The sequence below is a fragment of the Oncorhynchus clarkii genome, chromosome 9 (genome assembly GCF_045791955.1).
Source record: "Oncorhynchus clarkii lewisi isolate Uvic-CL-2024 chromosome 9, UVic_Ocla_1.0, whole genome shotgun sequence".
Lineage (NCBI taxonomy): Eukaryota > Metazoa > Chordata > Actinopteri > Salmoniformes > Salmonidae > Oncorhynchus > Oncorhynchus clarkii.
The window spans coordinates 29449081-29467558 of NC_092155.1; the positions used below are offsets into that span (position 1 = coordinate 29449081).

Sequence of the window (18478 nt, forward strand, 5' to 3'; positions counted from 1 at the left end):
GGTCCTTGACTAGTCTCTCAAAGCACTTCATGATGACAGAAGTGAGCTCTAGCTTTCTTGGGAACAGGAACAATGGTGGCCCTCTTGAAGCATGTGGGAACAGCAGACTGGGATAAGGATTTATTGAATATGTCCGTAAACACACCAGCCAGCTGGTCTGCGCATGCTCTGAGGACGTGGCTAGGGATGCCGTCTGGGCCGGCGGCCTTGCAAGGGTTAAAGCGTTTAAATGTTTTACTCACGTTGGCTGCAGTGAAGGAGAGCCTGCAGGCCGTGTCGGTGGCGCTGTATTGTCCTCAAAGCGATCAAAGAAGTTGTTTAGAAAGTCTGTGAGCAAGACAACGTGGTCCGCGACGGGGTTGGTTTTCTTTTTGTAGTCGGTGATTGTCTGTAGACCCTGCCACATACCTCTCGTGTCTGAGCCGTTGAATTGCGACTCTACTTTGTCTCTATACTGACGCTTAGCTTGTTTGATTGCCTTGCGGAGGGAATAGCTATTCGGTCATGTTTCGGGTCACCTTGCCCTGATTAAAAGCAGTGGTTCGTGCTTTCAGTTTTGTGCGAATGCTGCCATCAATCCACAGTTTCTGGTTGGGGAAGGTTTTAATAGCTTTTTAAAAAAAGCTTCTACATCTGCATTGCTTGCTGATTGGGGTTCTAGGCTGGGTTTCTGTATAGCACTTTGTGACATCTGATGTAAAAAGAGCTTTATAAATACATTTGATTGGTTGATTGAAAAGCAAGAGCCATCGTGGTGGACAACCTTCTGATGTGATTGTGCTGTACTCAATGTACTGCACAGTAGTGGCGCAATGTTCTCTCCGGTCCAATTTCACATTTCAAGGTCTTGGGTGTCTAGACAGTTCATTCTGAGTCATTTTTGATTTCACACCGAGTTTCCTGAATCACATCACAGATATATGGGCAATCATAGAAAATATACTATTTCTGTCGTTCCTTTCTCCAGAGGGAACTTACTATAATATATCCTCATACCTCTGCAGTTACTGTAACAAAAGTCAACTTTACGAGGGCATTTGATCATGTTCTTTCAGCTTTCAATTCGAGGCTGTGTGTGTGTCACAAGGGGGATATCTGCAATAATCATCAGGTAATTGAAGACAATACAGTGTTTCATGGCGAAAATGGTCTCTGGATGGCCTTTTGATATCCTAGTGCTACAGTCAATTTCGTCTTTATATCTCAAGGTCGTACCCCTGGGATAGAAGCTATTGTAATGAAAAACAACAATTCCAAGGCTTTTATTTATTTCAAGTTGCGTAAGTAAGTGTACCCATTAAGTAAGTGTCTAGAAGTGGAGAGAGGGTTTGGTAACGGCTCAGAACAGAACATCTTCAGACAGATTTCATTAGGATTGGCTAATATGCACACACACATGAGTAAACACGTACACACCATTCGAGACTCAGGTTCTTCAGAGAACATTATAAATAACTCAAAAAAATTCATTTAACCCTGATATATCTAACCCATTCTCACACCCTGTGTGTTTTATGAACCAGACATAGGCAGACACAAATCGTGCCAGAGAAATAGGTTGATCCTTTTTTTTGCCTTTATCAAAGCAGCTCCATACTGTGTCTAGCGTAGCCGTCTAGGCGTCTACATGTGTGTATTTCACAGTAGCTGTCTGTCCAATTTTCCAAAGAATCCCTTACATCACCTGTGTGATATAGCCTATAATTTCTTCCAGACTTCAATAGTTTCTTTCATAGATGAACACTTTGCCTTTGGCAGGAAATACATTTTTCTGCAATATGTAGGCTGCATATAAAAGTTAGCACAGCTAGGTAAAGCATGAATTATATGGAGAAAGTAAAATAAATCAGTATTACTGTTCCCAAGTGTTTTATTATGTTCATGACAACGAGCAATTCCTTCAAATTGAAATTTGCACTCCAAAAACAGGCAATACACAGCCAAAATGTTACGTGGTGCTTGAACAATCTGTTCCAAGAACCAAACAAAAACCTCACTACCCAATATTGCTCCTCCCAAAAGTGAAGTTAATGCCTTCAGTTCACATACTGAGACACATAGCTTTTCAACCGTGAAGGTCTCTTCACCAAGACAACACATTCACATTTGGGACATCAATACTGTGTTCAGGACTTTGTGTTCTAACTTCAAAGAGAACATTATAAGTGATGTCAGTCCAGTCGGCATGTCATTTCTATCACTAGAATCAGAATGTCAGTGGTTGGGTTTGACCTAACTAGCTAACATCCCAGCCTGGGTGTCAGTCTGTTTCTGCTCTCTTGACAAATGTAATTGTCATGCATGTTGAGCTTGACAATAACGATAAAGTTGGCAAAAGAACCAACAGATCTGGTACCAGGCTTAGCTAGCACCCCTTCAGAGGTTGGAATGTTAGCTCTGAAGTAAAAACTAACTGCTAACTAGCTAGCATGTCCTCAGGTACAGGTTGTTTTTATGGCTGGACATGTCAGGCATGTTAGCACTGCGTGTGAGGAACAGATGGGGAATGTCACAGTGGCATGTGACACCTGGAACAGGGACCTCCTCTCCTCTGAGACACAGTGACACAGGAATTCAGCGGCCTTGTGCAAAATGGCAGCTAGGTCATTATTAAGGCGTTTGATGTTTGTGGTTTTTGAAGGCTCGTTGCCATAGTAACGTAAAGGCCCTCAGTCGTCATGATGTTGGGCAGTTCCTTCCTCTGGAAATGTGATTTAATCTTGACTAAATGATCTTAGTGGGCCCTGTAATTTGAATTATACATGTTACGGGTTTTACCAAGGTCAAGTACAGCAACAATAACAATAACAATAACCCATTAGTCTTGATACTGCAATAAGCTATTCCAACTTCCTCAAGTCTTTAATGTTGAGAGAGAGAGAGAGAGAGAGAGAGAGAGAGAGAGAGAGAGAGAGAGAGAGAGAACATTGTTTCAAAAAAGCCACCGAAACTCTGATGTTTCTTTGTCAAACAGTTTTGTTATATTTCCGCCTTCTGTGATGTACAGTACCAGTCAAAAGTTTAGACACACCTACTCATTTTAGGGTTTTTCATATTTAAAAAAAACGAACTATTTTCTACATTGTAGAATAATAGCGAAGACATCAAAACTATGAAATAACACATATGGAATCATGTAGTCAACAAAAAGATTTTAGATTCTTCAAAGTAGTCACCCTTTGCCTTGGTGACAGCTTTGCACAATCTTGGAAAGTGTAATATATAAAGATGCAAACTCAAAATCAAATACGTTTTCAACTATATCTGACATGGTACAGACGTCTTCTTTTTTAAGCCCATAACCATGTGTGTGGGGTGTATACTTTTCAATGTTTATTTGTTTGATTCTGATTTAGCCCACTGCAGTAAAAGGTTAAGCGGTAATGAGGACATGTTGTTTGAGATAGAAGTCCATCAGTGTGGATAGTCACTTGACTGGACAGCTAATTTTGCTCTTTAGACCTTGCTCAGGTTACCACAGAGACAGAGACTGAAAATCAATGAGGTTTTCTGAATTATTCATCAATGCATTTTTGTGTATGTGTGTTTGTGCATGTGCGTGTTCGTGTTTTGTGTGGCCAGGGCCGGTTCCATGCATAAGCGACATAGGTGAACTCAGTCGGGATCTCAACTTACTGTAGAGAGTTAGACTAGAATGCTGATAAAAATGTAACATGCAGCAATTGGGTGGGCCTGGGAGGGCATCCGCATTTTCCCCCACAAAAGGGGCTTTATTACAGATAGAAATACTCCTAAGCACCCTGACCCACCTCCCCTCAGACGATCCCGCAGGTGAAGTAGACAGATGTGGAGGTCCTGGGCTGGCGTGGTTACACGTTGTCTGCGGTTAAGGGGCCAGTTGGACATACTGCCCATTTCTCGGCTTATGTTAGAGAAATGAACATTAAATGATCTTGCAATGGCTCTGGTGGACATTCCTGCAGTCAGCATGCCAATTGCACGCTCCCTCAAAACTTGTGACATTGTGTTGTGTGAAAAAAAATCACATTTTAGAGTGGCCTTTTATTGTCCTCAGCACAAGGTGCACCGGTGTAATGATCATGCTGTTTAAATCGGCTTCTTGATATGCCACACCTGTCAGGTGGATAGATTATCTTGGCAATCGAGAAATGCTCACTAACAGGGATGTAAACAAATTTGCGCACCAAATTTGCGCGTATGGAAAATGTTGGGGATCTTTTATTTCAGCTCATGAAACATGGGACCAACACTTTACATGTTGCGTTTATCTTTTTGTTCAGTAGAGAGAGAGAGAGAGAGAGAGAGAGAGAGAGAGAGAGCGACAGCCAGCCAGCCAGATACTCCCATCTGACTGAGGTGTTCCTTCTCGTGTCTCTATCTCTAGAGGAGGGAGATCAAACCCCTACAGCAGAACAGGGGCTATGTCCCAAATGGCACACTTAAAAGTTGTGGAATATGTAGGGAATAGGGTGCTGTTTTCTACACAGCCTGGCAGCCTCAGCCTCTCACCCAACAGTGTTTGACTATTGATGAGTTAGCTCCAAGCTAGCTTATTGCACCGATCTGCTGTGTCAGCAACAACCCAAACTGAACCCTTTGTTCCAGAACATTCCTAGTCCCCTCTGAATGAACAAATTAACCGGATTAACATATCCAAATCACAGTCGGATCCCTGTATTAGTACAGAAGTAAAAAATATAGCCCAAAAGTGGGTCAACAGAGCTTGTGCTTTGAAATGACTTTGTGATTCTGTGCTATGACTGGGAGACTATGGGAGATCAGGTTGCCATTAGCTGGCAGTGGGGTGCAGTGGCTAATAGATGACTAGATGGTGAAGCTCTGCTGCCGCTCAGTTAATCCTTTACATCAGATTAGCAACAGTGTCGTGTTGGGTGGTTGACTTAGCAGAGAGAGAGAGAGAGAGAGAGAGAGTGTGTGTGTGTGTGTGTGTGTGTGTGTGTGTGTGTGTGTGTGTGTGTGTGTGTGTGTGTGTGTGTGTGTGTGTGTGTGTGTGTATATATATATATGTTTCCAGGCTGTGAAGTCTCCTCTTTTATCCTTTTTTTTTGTTGTGTATCTCCTTATGGCAGATTTAGGTTATGTATTTCGATGGTGTAGGTTCACTGCAGGGTTTCCCCATGTTCCCCTTGTACAGTAGCACACACCCACACGCTCTCTCTGGCGTATTCGGAGTGGCAAAGTGGGTCAAGATGGTGGATGGCCTGCTGAATGTACAGGGAAGGCAGTGTCTGACTCATCCTCCTCTTCCTCTCCTCCTCTTCTTCTCCTCCCTAAGCCCGAGAGTGTCTCTCCATCAGTGTTTGGACTCTTCTCGCACCTCTCAGTGGAACGTGGACTCATTTGAAACTCTTTTGGTACTGCCCATTTCCCTGTCGCCAGGTGGTGTTCATTGCGTCACAGGTCACAGCGTCACACTGAGGTCATATGTAAGACCTGTATTTTAGATCTTACAACTGCCTAACAACCCCCCTTTCAAATATTAAAGAACAAGACTGCACAATGTTGGCCCTAACTGTCTCAAAGTGAATCTGTTAAAATTCCCTGGTCCATAGTTCTAGAGTGTAAATGCCAACTTGGAAATATAGGAACAGGGATAGAGAAAAAATAGAGAGGGAGAAAAGCTCAGAGTCAGTCCAGAACATTCTCTTGCTCACTGTGTACAGAACTGTCTGCACTCCTCCTCCTCTGGCACGCTCTATCCCTCCATCCCCATCACCCATGGCAACCCCCGCCCCAGCCTCATTTATCCTCCTTCTCCCACCACCGTGGAGCATTAGTTTAGGCAAGCGGGCAAACACACACGCACAACAAGTTTCTGTTGATGGTCATTCCTCCACTACTGCATCCACAATGTTACTATTACCAACCTGACCTGTAGTTTGTATGTGTGGGCTTGAGTCTCTACACAGTGGGAATGGAGTTTGGCCTTGGATATTAATTATTCCTATTGGCTCTCCAGCTTATTGATTTGGACTCCACACTCTTACTGGGCTTCAGAAGCACCCAACACTATAATGTGTGTGTGTGTGTGTGTGTGTGTGTGTGTGTGTGTGTGTGTGTGTGTGTGTGTGTGTGTGTGTGTGTGTGTGTGTGTGTGTGTGTGTGTGCAAACTGTAATAAACCGTATGCTATACTGTACTTTCCCACGCACAGAGTACTGGCTCTTTCAGATGTTTGCAGTCTAGAAAATGGATAAGGGAATATAAGAAAGCGCTACATCATCAGCTATATTCATCATCGCTTTCTTGCTCTCTCTCTCTCTTCCTTCTCTCCAATCATTTCGTAAATAGTCATGAATAACATTGGCCTTTATGAACAACCATAGTGGGTAAATGAGACAGTTTGATATTCTGATACAGTTTAACTGAACTCCCGTTGCCACGGGGAAATAATTATGGAGTTATTATGTCCTTTTGAATCCCTTGCTGGCAATGTCAACTTCTCTTAGCAACCCGTTTCTCTCAGGGAGTTACTCATTTTTCTGCCCATTTCATGTGTGCGTGCGGTTTTAACATACCCGCTCACAATAACAAACTAGCCCCCTTTCTCTTTTTCTCTCCTCACAAGCTGTGCATTGAGGAGGGAGTAGGCTACGGAGTCCTGAAAGACCGCCCTGAGATATAGAAGAGTTTTTAAGTTAAGTAGTACTTTGGCCATCCTTTTTAAAGCCTACCTCTGGCTATCACAAGGTAAGATGCTAGACTCTCGACCCAGATTCTTCCACTCACCTACTCACCCAATCACTCACCCCTCCCCGCTCCCCAGCATCTGTTTCAGGTGAACGTCTTTAATACCAGGGTCCTTCTTCAAGGTGCCCTCTTCACCCCCTCATCCCTCTCTTCTCTCCTCTGCCCATCCCTCTCTCCTCTCCCTGCTGGTATTTGGTTCAGTTCTGTATGACCAGAGGGCATAGGAGAGGGGTTAGGATTTGAGTGGGGTTGGTGGTGCATTGCATATCCCCATCCCTGGTTCACACACACACACACACACACACACACACTCTCTCTCTCGAGCACTAGAGCTCACATTACGTGTGTGGATTGAATCACCCCTGTGGGCTCGGTACTCATCCATAACCCGTTCCCCATCCCAGTATCCCTCAATCCCAGGATCTCCATGAGTTATATGGGCATACATCACCGCCTGGATCCTTTTGAAGTGGGCTTGTTATGATAACTGGTCGGGTCCATCACGTTGGACACTGTGGTTTCTATGCATTCCTGCATTAGCAGCCTGTTTTATGACCCTGCGATGTGCCGTATGAATTACTCCAGTGGGACACCACTGATTAATCGTGTGCATGATTTGCATCAGAATCAACTGATTGTGCACGTGGAGTATGAGGGGTAAGTGTGAGGTCAAGGTTAAGGGGAGAGAGAATGTTCTGGTGACCTGTATTCCTATTATGGCGTACACACTGCACACTGCCCTATCCCATCTGGACAAGAGGAATACCTATGTAAGACTGCTGTTCATTGACTACAGCTCAGCCTTCAACACCATAGTACCATCCAAACTCGTCATTAAACTCAGGGCCCTGGGTCTGAGCCCCGCCCAACTGGGTCCTGGACTTTCTCATGGGCCGCTCCCAGGGGGTGAAGGTAGGAAACAACACGTCCATCTCACTGATCCTCAACATGGTGGCCCCACAAGGGTGCGTGCTCAACCCCCTCCTGTGCTCCCTGTTCACCCTTGACAGCGTGGCCACACACGCCTCAAACTCAATCATCAGGTTTGCAGACTACAATACAGTAGTAAGCCTGATTACCAACAACGACGAGACAGTCTACAGGGAGGAAGTGAGGGCCCTGGGAGAGTGGTGCCAGGAAAATAACCTCTCGCTCAATGTCAACAAAACAAAGGAGCTGATTGTAGACTTCAGGAAACAGCAGAGAGAGCACGCCCCCATCCACATCGACGGGACCAGAGTGGAGAAGGTGGAAAGCCTCAAGTTCCTCGGCGTACACATCACTGACAATCTGAAATGGTCCACCAACACAGACAGTGTGGTGAAGAAGGTGCAACAGAGCCTCTTCAACCTCAGGAGGCTGAAGAAATTTGGCTTTGCCCATAAAACCCTCACAAACTTTTACAGATGCACAATTGAGAGCATCCTGTCGGGCTGTATCACCGGCTGGTAGGGCAACTGCACCGCCTGCAACCGCAGGGCTCTCCAGAGGGTGGTGCCGTCTGCCCAACGCATCACCGGGGGCAAACTACCTGCCCTCCAGGACACCTACACCACCCGATGTCACAGGAAGGCCAAAAAGATCATCAAGGACATCTACCACCCGAGCCACGGCCTGTTCATCTCACTATCATCCAGAAGGCGAGGTCAGTACAGGTGCATCAAAGCTGGGGCCGAGAGACTGAAAAACAGCTTCTATGTCAAGGCCATCAGACTGTTAAAAAGCCATCACTAGCCGGCTTCTAACCCTGCACCTTAGAGGCTGCTGCCCTATATTCATAGACTTGGAATCACTGGCCACTCTAATAAGGAAACACTAGTCACTTTAATAATGTTAAAATAATGTTGACATACTGCTTTACTCATCTCATATAACTGTATTCTATTCTACTGTATTTTAGTCAATGCCGACACTGCTCAATCTAATATTTACAGTACCAGTCAAAAGATTGGACACATCTACTCATTCAAGGTTTTTTTTTTTTTTTTTTACTATTTTCTACAATGTAGAATAATAGTGAAGACATCAAAACTATGAAATAACACACATGGAATCATGTAGTAACCAAAAAAGTGTTAAAGAAATCTAAATATATGTTATATTTGAGATTCTTCGAAGTAGCAACCCTTTGCCTTGATGACAGTTTTGCACACTCTTGGCATTCTCTCAACCAGCTTGCATTTCAATTAACAGGTGGGCCTTGTTAAAAGTTCATTTGTGGAATTTCTTTCCTTCTTAATGCGTTTCAGCCAATCAGTCGTGTTGTGACAAGGTAGGGATGGTTTACAGAAAATAGGCCTATTTGGTAAAATACCAAGTCCATATTATGGCAAGTTTAGCTCATATAAGCAAAGAGAAACAACAGTCCATCATAACTTTAAGACATGAAGGTCAGTCAATCCGGAACATTTCAAGAACTTCGAAAGTTTCTTCAAGTGCAGTCGCAAAAACCATCAAGCGCTATGATGAAACTGGCTCTCATGAGGACCGCCACAGGAAAGGAAGACCCGGGTTATTGGAAGATTTGCAAATCGAAACAGAAACGATGTTGGTTTCGAGCCAACATTGTTGCATTTCCGTGGAATTGTACAATATAAGAAACACAATGTCTTTGTAGACGGAATCTCAATCTCACATTGCTACGCTTCCCTCCTCTCTTCCTTCTATTCCGCCTCCACTCTGTTGTGCTCTCCTGCAGCCGTCTCAGTTCAACAGTGAGTGAGGGAGAGGGAGAGAGAACGAGAGAGATGAATGGTGCTGCATAGCAGATGATTCATTACATTTCTAACGATTTCCCCTACAGAACTACTTTACATATGCAATTTACATTATTCAATGTTGTTGTTTTTTTGTGCTACTGGAATGTTAAACCCTGGGCCTTTAAGGTCCTTGAGTCGGGAAATATGTTATGATCATCAGTGGTCTCCAGCCTAATGAGGCTACATGGATGGAGCTGTGGAAGTACCCATTGTTGTAGAGAGGCCTGCTAGATGGATGTGATCCAATAACATCATCATTAGCATTCGGTGAACCCTCCTGTTTGAGTACACGCGGGCAGGCGGGCGGGCGGGCAGGCGGGTGGACGGACGGACGGACAGGGTTGGATGGATGAATAATAATCCTCTGTTTGTTGTTGTTAACTCTTGATTATCTCCTCTCCATGGTGAAGTATTTGTATGTCATGCGCACAATGACTATTGTTGCAGGCACATGTTGCAGGCACATGTGTGGAATGAGGACAACCAAATGTGTCACATTTTATGCCTGTGCAAAGCTGTGTTGTGTGAATGTTGTTGTTTACGTCTTACACTCTAGTGTTGCGATGTAGTTGGATTACCGATAGCAGATGGCTCTAGTCATCCTCTTCAAGTTTATTGATCTCAATTCCAGTTTGATTAATAGCTGCCTGCAACTCTAGTTACAATGCTTAACAGGCAAACACTCAATAAATGCAGTTAGATGTCAGTAGAAAGGAATGTGCAAGGTTTGGGGGTTGAAAGTTATACCAAGACAGAGGTGGTAGATTGTAGTGTCCTCCATTTTGTCCCAGTCCAGTCCTTGGGAAGCTCATCCCTCAATAGGGACAAAGCACTGTTTGACATCATTCATGAGAGAGAGAGAGAGAGAGAGAGAGAGAGAGAGAGAGAGAGAGAGAGAGAGAGAGAGAGAGAGAGAGAGAGAGAGAGAGAGAGAGAGAGAGAGAGAGAGAGAGAGAGAGAGAGAGAGAGAGAGAGAGAGAGAGAGAGAGAGAGAGAGAGAGAGAGAGAGAGAGAGAGAGAGAGAGAGAGAGAGAGAGAGAGAGAGAGAGAAAATGACAGGAAGGGAAAAAGGGAGACAGAGAATCAAAGAAAAACACGAGAAGAAATCTTTGTTAATTATATCATAAATAGGATTGGTGGAGTTATGTCACAGATGCAGCTAACAAAAATATATGGAAATGTCTGCTCTACCCAAAATTACAACCAACTAATTTCAGCATTACCACAAAAATGGAAGAGGCAAGTGGAAGGGGGAGAAAGTAAGGAACTTGTCTGTCAACCCTGCATTAAAGACCAAAATTGGTTAAAGAAAATTGTGAAAATAAAGAAGTATACCAGCTTCATTAAAGGACCAAACAATTGACAGCTGTGCAATATAGATTGCAAAATAGTTGGCACATGGTTATAAAATTGGCACATGGTTATGGCACATGGTTATAAAATTCTTGCAACCAATTGAATGTTATTTATATATACAGTGCCTTGCAAAAGTATTCGGCCCCCTTGAACTTTGCGACCTTTTGCCACATTTCAGGCTTCAAACATAAAGATATAAAACTGTATTTTTTTGTGAAGAATCAACAACAAGTGGGACACAATCATGACGTGGAACGACATTTATTGGATATTTCAAACTTTTTTAACAAATCAAAAACTGAAAAATTGGGCGTGCAAAATTATTCAGCCCCTTTACTTTCAGTGCAGCAAACTCTCTCCAGAAGTTCAGTGAGGATCTCTGAATGATCCAATGTTGACCTAAATGACTAATGATGATAAATACAATCCACCTGTGTGTAATCAAGTCTCCGTATAAATGCACCTGCACTGTGATAGTCTCAGAGGTCCGTTAAAAGCGCAGAGAGCATCATGAAGAACAAGGAACACACCAGGCAGGTCCGAGATACTGTTGTGAAGAAGTTAAAGCCGGATTTGGATACAAAAAGATTTCCCAAGCTTTAAACATCCCAAGGAGCACTGTGCAAGCGATAATATTGAAATGGAAGGAGTATCAGACCACTGCAAATCTACCAAGACCTGGCCGTCCCTCTAAACTTTCAGCTCATACAAGGAGAATACTGATCAGAGATGCAGCCAAGAGGCCCATGATCACTCTGGATGAACTGCAGAGATCTACAGCTGAGGTGGGAGACTCTGTCCATAGGACAACAATCAGTAATTTATTGCACAAATCTGGCCTTTATGGAAGAGTGGCAAGAAGAAAGCCATTTCTTAAAGATATCCATAAAAAGTGTTGTTTAAAGTTTGCCACAAGCCACCTGGGAGACACACCAAACATGTGGAAGAAGGTGCTCTGGTCAGATGAAACCAAAATTGAACTTTTTGGCAACAATGCAAAACGTTATGTTTGGCGTAAAAGCAACACAGCTGAACACACCATCCCCACTGTCAAACATGGTGGTGGCAGCATCATGGTTTGGGCCTGCTTTTCTTCAGCAGGGACAGGGAAGATGGTTAAAATTGATGGGAAGATGGATGGAGCCAAATACAGGACCATTCTGGAAGAAAACCTGATGGAGTCTGCAAAAGACCTGAGACTGGGACGGAGATTTGTCTTCCAACAAGATAATGATCCAAAACATAAAGCAAAATCTATAATGGAATGGTTAAAAAATAAACATATCCAGGTGTTAGAATGGCCAAGTCAAAGTCCAGACCTGAATCCAATCGAGAATCTGTGGAAAGAACTGAAAACTGCTGTTCACAAATGCTCTCCATCCAACCTCACTGAGCTCGAACTGTTTAGCAAGGAGGAATGGGAAAACATTTCAGTCTCTCGATGTGCAAAACTAATAGAGACATACCCCAAGCGACTTACAGCTGTAATCGCAGCAAAAGGTGGCGCTACAAAGTATTAACATAAGGGGGCTGAATAATTTTGCACGCCCTATTTTTCAGTTTTTGATTTGTTAAAAAAGTTTGAAATATCCAATAAATGTCGTTCCACTTCATGATTGTGTCCCACTTGTTGTTGATTCTTCACAAAAAAATACAGTTTTATATCTTTATGTTTGAAGCCTGAAATGTGGCAAAAGGTTGCAAAGTTCAAGGGGGCCGAATACTTTGCTTGGCACTGTATGGGGGATACAACCATCCCAGCTCTGCAGATTTCTACTTTGGAAGTAGAAGCCTAAGTGTTGTTCTCCATTAGTTTACTCCAATTACGGGAGAAGGGGAAAATAATAAAGGAAAATATATATTTTTTTAAATATACATTTTATATATACAGTATGTACAAACATATATATCTGGGGGATTAACAAAGATGTGAAAATCATTTTGGGGAATCTGTTGCAGCTCAAGTCTACTACACAACCCACAATACAATGTTCTCTCTCTCCCTGGGCTGGCTAGCTGCCTGGCTGGCTGGCTAGCTAGGTAGCTAGCTACGAAACATAAGTATACACAATAATACCAACGTCAATATTAGCATGTGAAGTAGCTAGCTAGCTGTAAAATCACCCAAATGAACTGCAGTATTAATTTAGGAGTCTATCTCACAGAGTTCCAACTGCCACCGAGCTATAATCGGCGTCTCTGCCCAGAGCGAGAGCAGAGTTACGTTGCTTTCACACAAAAATAATTTTGAGGAGGTGGGAAACTCCACTAGAATCGGATTGCGTGACGATTAGCTTAGTTAGGTGGGGCGTTTCTCCATTCATTGCCCAATGGAATTCCTATCTCCTCCTGTCTTTAATATTTCTGTTTCCTACAGACACGGCACATTGCGACTGTCACGCCCTGGTCGAAGTATTTTGTGTTTATTTTCATTTATTTGGTCAGGCCAGGGTGTGGCATGGGTTTTTGAATGTGGTGTGTATGTATGGGGTTTGTAGCTTAGTGGGGTGTTCTAGTGAAGTCTATGGGTGTCTGAAGTGGTTCTCAATCAGAGGCAGGTGTTTATCGTTGTCTCTGATTGGGAACCATATTTAGGCAGCCATATTCTTTGGGTGTTTCGTGGGCGATTGTCCTTAGTGTTCTCTGTGTTAGTTTGCACCAGTTTAGGCTGGTTCGGTTTTCACATTACGTTTATTGTTTTTGTACAGTTCATGTTTCATCATTGTTAAATAAACATGGATCGCAATAGCCACGCTGCATTTTGGTCCGATCCTTGCTACACCTCCTCGTCCGAGGAGGAGATAGAAGAAAGCCGTTACAGCGACATGGTACTTGAAGGAGAAACGGAGATGAATAATTTGGTAATGTTTAGATTTAGCACATCTAAGCAAAATCTATACTTTGTCATTATTATATAGCTATGATGCCTTTCTACACGATTTCCTGATTTTCACAGAACATATGCGTTCACCAAATTGACATGAGTTTCATGATTTGTATTTCTTCTGGACGTTTGAGAGACATGGATGAACGTCTCATTTCTGACGTGAGACTGTGAGAGCTTGTTGTATACTCGCCAAAGTCTCAAAGAAGCTTGAGTTTCAAATGGTGAAGTCTATTCAAATGCTTATGACCGTCAATGCTGTCAGAAGTTATGTTTGATAGTAGGCTATTCTCACTGTGTCCGCTTGGCAAATATATAGCCTATGCTGCTTGAGCAGTGATATGTTGCATTGATGATGGATACCGTCAACACAACCCATGATCCAGGTTTCCAGGCAACGTCACTCCCCAAAAGAAATGAACAGGCTACGTCCGTGAAAGTCTGGAATCTACTGTCTGATTCCAGTACATAGTAGTACTGGAATCTACTGTCTGTTACAGTTATGCTACTATAATGAGCTAACATTACATAACTTGAGATGATGGTGATGATAATAATGGTGTTTATAATTAAATAGGTTACCAGTAGCCTAATAAAATGTGTGGCCCTCTCCACTCCTGACCCTTTTATCCCAATTCCTGTGCACTGAGATCCGTGTGGAGTTTACTGCTACTGAAGACACATTCATTATTGAGATCACTTGGAGAGGGGGAAAAAGCACCACTAGCAAGTGCTCCCTGCCCTTTACAGAGGCACTGTCTGACATTCATTGTGCACTTGCTCAAGAGAACGTATGATATAACACTTCCGTTTTTATCAAGGTTATTGCAAATGAGATGAGTTGAATTAAATTACTCCACGTTTTATGCCGTTTTTATGATCAACTGGAAGACACCTCAGTCCACCGCACAAGAAGGCGCATCCATATTCCATAAGCACACACGCATCTCTACGCTTCCAGTGGGCTGGTGCGGTAAACGCCCTGTGAGAGATTCCCGAGAGGCGGTGTCATTTTTTTTATTAGGACTGGAACTTCTAGAAGATTCTATTTATATTAGATAGCTGCAATAGCTCAACAAGAACTCAGCCCTCGTACCCGAGAGAGGCTTTCGGGAATCGTATGACCTGCTGCCGCTCATCCCAAAGATAACCGACTGTTGACCGCAGCTTTCTCGCTCCTTTTCGAGCGTGCCGCACCGGACCCCGCGCGTTAGAAAACAAGACGTTTTGGAGGATGTACTACAACACCGCGCAACGGCAGGAAGAACTTGGATATTAGGATAAGAAACACCGCTCTTCGTTTTGTAAAAGGGTTTGACAGTTGAAAAAGGGACACTGACAGCGCGACAATGCCAGAAGAAAAAGGTAATATAGCGCAGGTTCGTTTTCTCCTACCGAACGTGTGTTTACTTTGTCGGGAGCACGGGTCGGTTATGGGACATAGACGCTTCTCGATGGCCACTGTAGACCGTAGCCCTCAGCGCAGTGTGCGTCGACTTGAAAGGCAATGTTGTACAGAAAAGGTATGCAGTATTCTGCCCAATAAGACATAGCCTACCTTATCTCTTTGGACTACTTTAAGGGACAAATGGGATTTATTCCATCATTTAATATGATTAGACAATTGTCATAAAATGAATACAAAACAGGACCTTTGTGTATTATGTAATCCTAATTAAATTGACATTAGCCAGATATTAATACCAGAAACAAACAACAACACTCTCTCTCAGTGTAGGCTATGACTAATAATGTGCCAGAATGATATGCCACAACACTCCATGAAGTCCCTGGCAGGGAGCACTGTGCTTTTGGGCACCAGCCTGACTGTGACACAAGATGCCTGTCTGGCTGACCGTTCAGGCATGAAACCAATGACAAGGGGCCGATCTGGCTCAAATTGGAAAACAAATTAGATATTTTGTTATGACAGGAGATATGTTTTTGGTGTGTGTGTGTGTGTATCTGTGTGTGCACATGTGTGTGTGTGCGTGCACGTGTGTGTCTGTGTACATGTGTTATAGCAGCATTACACAGTGTGATCTGGAACAGATGAAGGAACATCCCACAGCCCTTTCCCCTATTTTCTGATAATATGCAGCGACAAAGTGGGAGTCCCAACAAATGCTTCAGCCTATAGAATCAAAGTGTTTTCTCCGGACTGCAATGTCATGTCCTTAGCTGCCTTGTTAAGTTTGAGACGCAGCCATCTTTAGAGGGGCAGCTATGTCTTGGTTATGAATGGACGATTGGCCATAGCGGTAGTGTGTCTGTGTGGACGGGGAGGTGTGGACAGTTTGTAAGATCACGATGTGATGATGCTCGGCTTTGAAAGCTGTTCTTGTGGAGATGGCTAGCTGTCAACAGGCAGAGCGACACCCACTGGCGTACCCCCCCCCCCCCCCCCCCCCCCCCCCCCCCCCGCAGCCCCTGGAGGTAGCCCCCATAGAATTAGGAATTACAATACTAGAATGGACATGAACCTTATGATGGCATCAAGGTCAGGGTGTTGGTCAACCAGGGTTTGCCAGTGCTGTGATCAAATATTTTGTCAAATAACGAATTTGAAGAATTGATCTGCTCTGTATGTTTGTTAGCTATCTAGCCAGACAGTTTTAGAGGAATGATTCCATAAATTGTTCAAATTAACTGCCGATATGCCAACATCCCGTTCAAACGATGCAGTCAATCCACAGCCATTACACTGGCTTAAATCAGTAGATGATAGGACTTAGACAAGTTGTTAATTAAACAAGTACTGATATTGTATCATATAATAGAACTCTCAGCTTTCCAATAATATATATATATATATATATTTATGGCCTGTTTACATATATTTTAGAGGCTATTTAAACAAAAAAATTGTATAAAACCCATATAAACTGTATTTATAATTATATGACAATATTTTAGGTTGACAATAATATTAAAATGTCTGATATATCACATGCCTTTGTTTTATATTTTTGCATAAGTAAAATCATGACAATATGTGTAGAACTGCAGGAAATTAGCTTAAAAAATGCAAATTCATCTGTCCTGTTTCTTTCGTCAGAGGAGATGAGGGAAGGGAGCACTGCCCCTACCTCGCTCTCCGAACAAAGTGCATGAATTAAGGAACAGTCTGAACTAGAGAGGAGATTCTGCAACTCTTGGAGCACAATGGAAGTAAAAAAAAAAGAAGCTTATTCAATGTTACAGGTTTGTTATGTTTCGGCTTTTGGCCTTCTTCCTCAGAGGACATGAGGAAAGGAGATGAGGAGAGAAAGCCACGTTTAGCATTCAGACACAGGCACTTCTAAATGAACTGTCTTCATCCTAGAGGTTCATGGAGATAGGATGTGTACTATGTTCAGTTAAAATAGTTATGCATTCCTATCCCTTAAAGTGTTAAACCTGCTGGGCATATGCCAGTGTTTTTACACCACCAATGCTGCTAAAGAAACGCTGACTCAAAGGTTATCCTGAATGGTTATTCCAGGCCTTGTTGTCCCAAGCTGGTATACACAAACAGTTAGCACAAATAGGCCTCTCTCTCTCTCTCCCTCTCTCTCTCTCTCTCTCTCTCTCTCTCTGTCTCTCTCTCTCTCTCTCTCTCTCTCTCTCTGCAGTAACCCACCCCACACACACACACAAACCAACAATACCATCTCAAGCTATGTGCTGTGATTTTGTGCTGCATCATGGTGTCTGCTGTGTGAGCAGGTCACATGGTTCCTATATTACCCGCGCTCAGGCCATCCTCCGAGCGCCAACGTCTCCTCTTCTCTCATCCTCATCTCCTCTCTACTCCTCTCCTCCGCCACTGACTTTGCCTTTGTCCTAGCCGGCTATGGCGTTACATTCAACTGACTTCATACATGCTTTAAATCAGAATGTCATGGCTGCACAAATTGTCACCGACGTGGAATTGCTTAGTAATGGTCGGGTGTCACTCATGAATTAGTCACACATAGCCTATAGGCAAAGCTCGAGTCCCCTTCAACATTGCACTGATCTGAACTCAGTGTGTCAAAGCTTTTGATATCGCTGTAATGCTTAATGTCGTAAGCCCCTCGTGATGCTGTCCATTAAAGACCCAACCATTAAAGACCCACTGAAGAGGATGCTATTTAAGAGGATACTATTTGAGTGTCATCCTTAAATACTGAGCTGCGGCTGAACCTAATCAATTCTATTAACCGAGTTACGTACTCAGTCACGGTCGGCTGGTCAGCCATATCTGGACTGACCGACGCACAGAGCTTATCTCATCACCCAGATTTCAGGGAGAGAGGGGAAAAAAGATTAAGAGCGAGATAGATAGAAGTTGGTGACAGAGAGGGAGGGTGAGAGAGAGATAACTAGACAGAGATGGTGAGAGAGAAACAATGAGATGGATGGCACTTGTAAAATCATCAACAAGCATGTTAACGTTGATGTCCTTGGAATGTCAAAGGCAGTAATTTGTCTTCCATGTGTGGAGTGTCTGTCTGTACCAAAAAAAAATGAGTTGCATCATCATCTTTTGAATGGGGATGAAGCGCTCTGTAGTATTTGACCCTGGGGTCATAGGTCATAGGTCAAATGCATGTCAGATCATGTCAGGCATGACAGCACAGGTTTATCTGTGAGCCTACATTGCTATTGTGGCAGTAAGTTCAGGTGTAGTTTTCCATTATCATTTTTTCACCACAAATCTGATTGTGATCATTTTTGTTGATCTGCATGGGGGACTCCCTGGATTTGGGGGGCTCCCTGATGTTGATATCCATGCCAGAATAAATCATTTCAAAATGAAAGAA

The 18478-nt window shown here is 43.3% G+C and overlaps 1 protein-coding gene across 4 annotated transcripts in view; it reads left to right on the plus strand.

Moving 5' to 3' along the window:
• LOC139416194 (actin-binding LIM protein 2-like) overlaps window positions 1-18478 on the plus strand; it is a 110544-nt gene that overhangs the window by 21736 nt on the left and 70330 nt on the right. For 2 of the 4 annotated variants that reach the window (XM_071164575.1, XM_071164577.1), the window contains exon 1: window positions 14640-15056. The exons of 1 other annotated variant lie outside the window; for it this stretch is intronic. In XM_071164575.1, the coding sequence (XP_071020676.1) occupies window positions 15041-15056 (16 nt within the window). In that variant the 5' untranslated portion in view covers window positions 14640-15040. Of the gene's footprint in view, window positions 1-14639; window positions 15057-18478 lie in introns of those variants that run through there. One more of the 4 variants, XM_071164578.1, reaches the window with a different exon arrangement.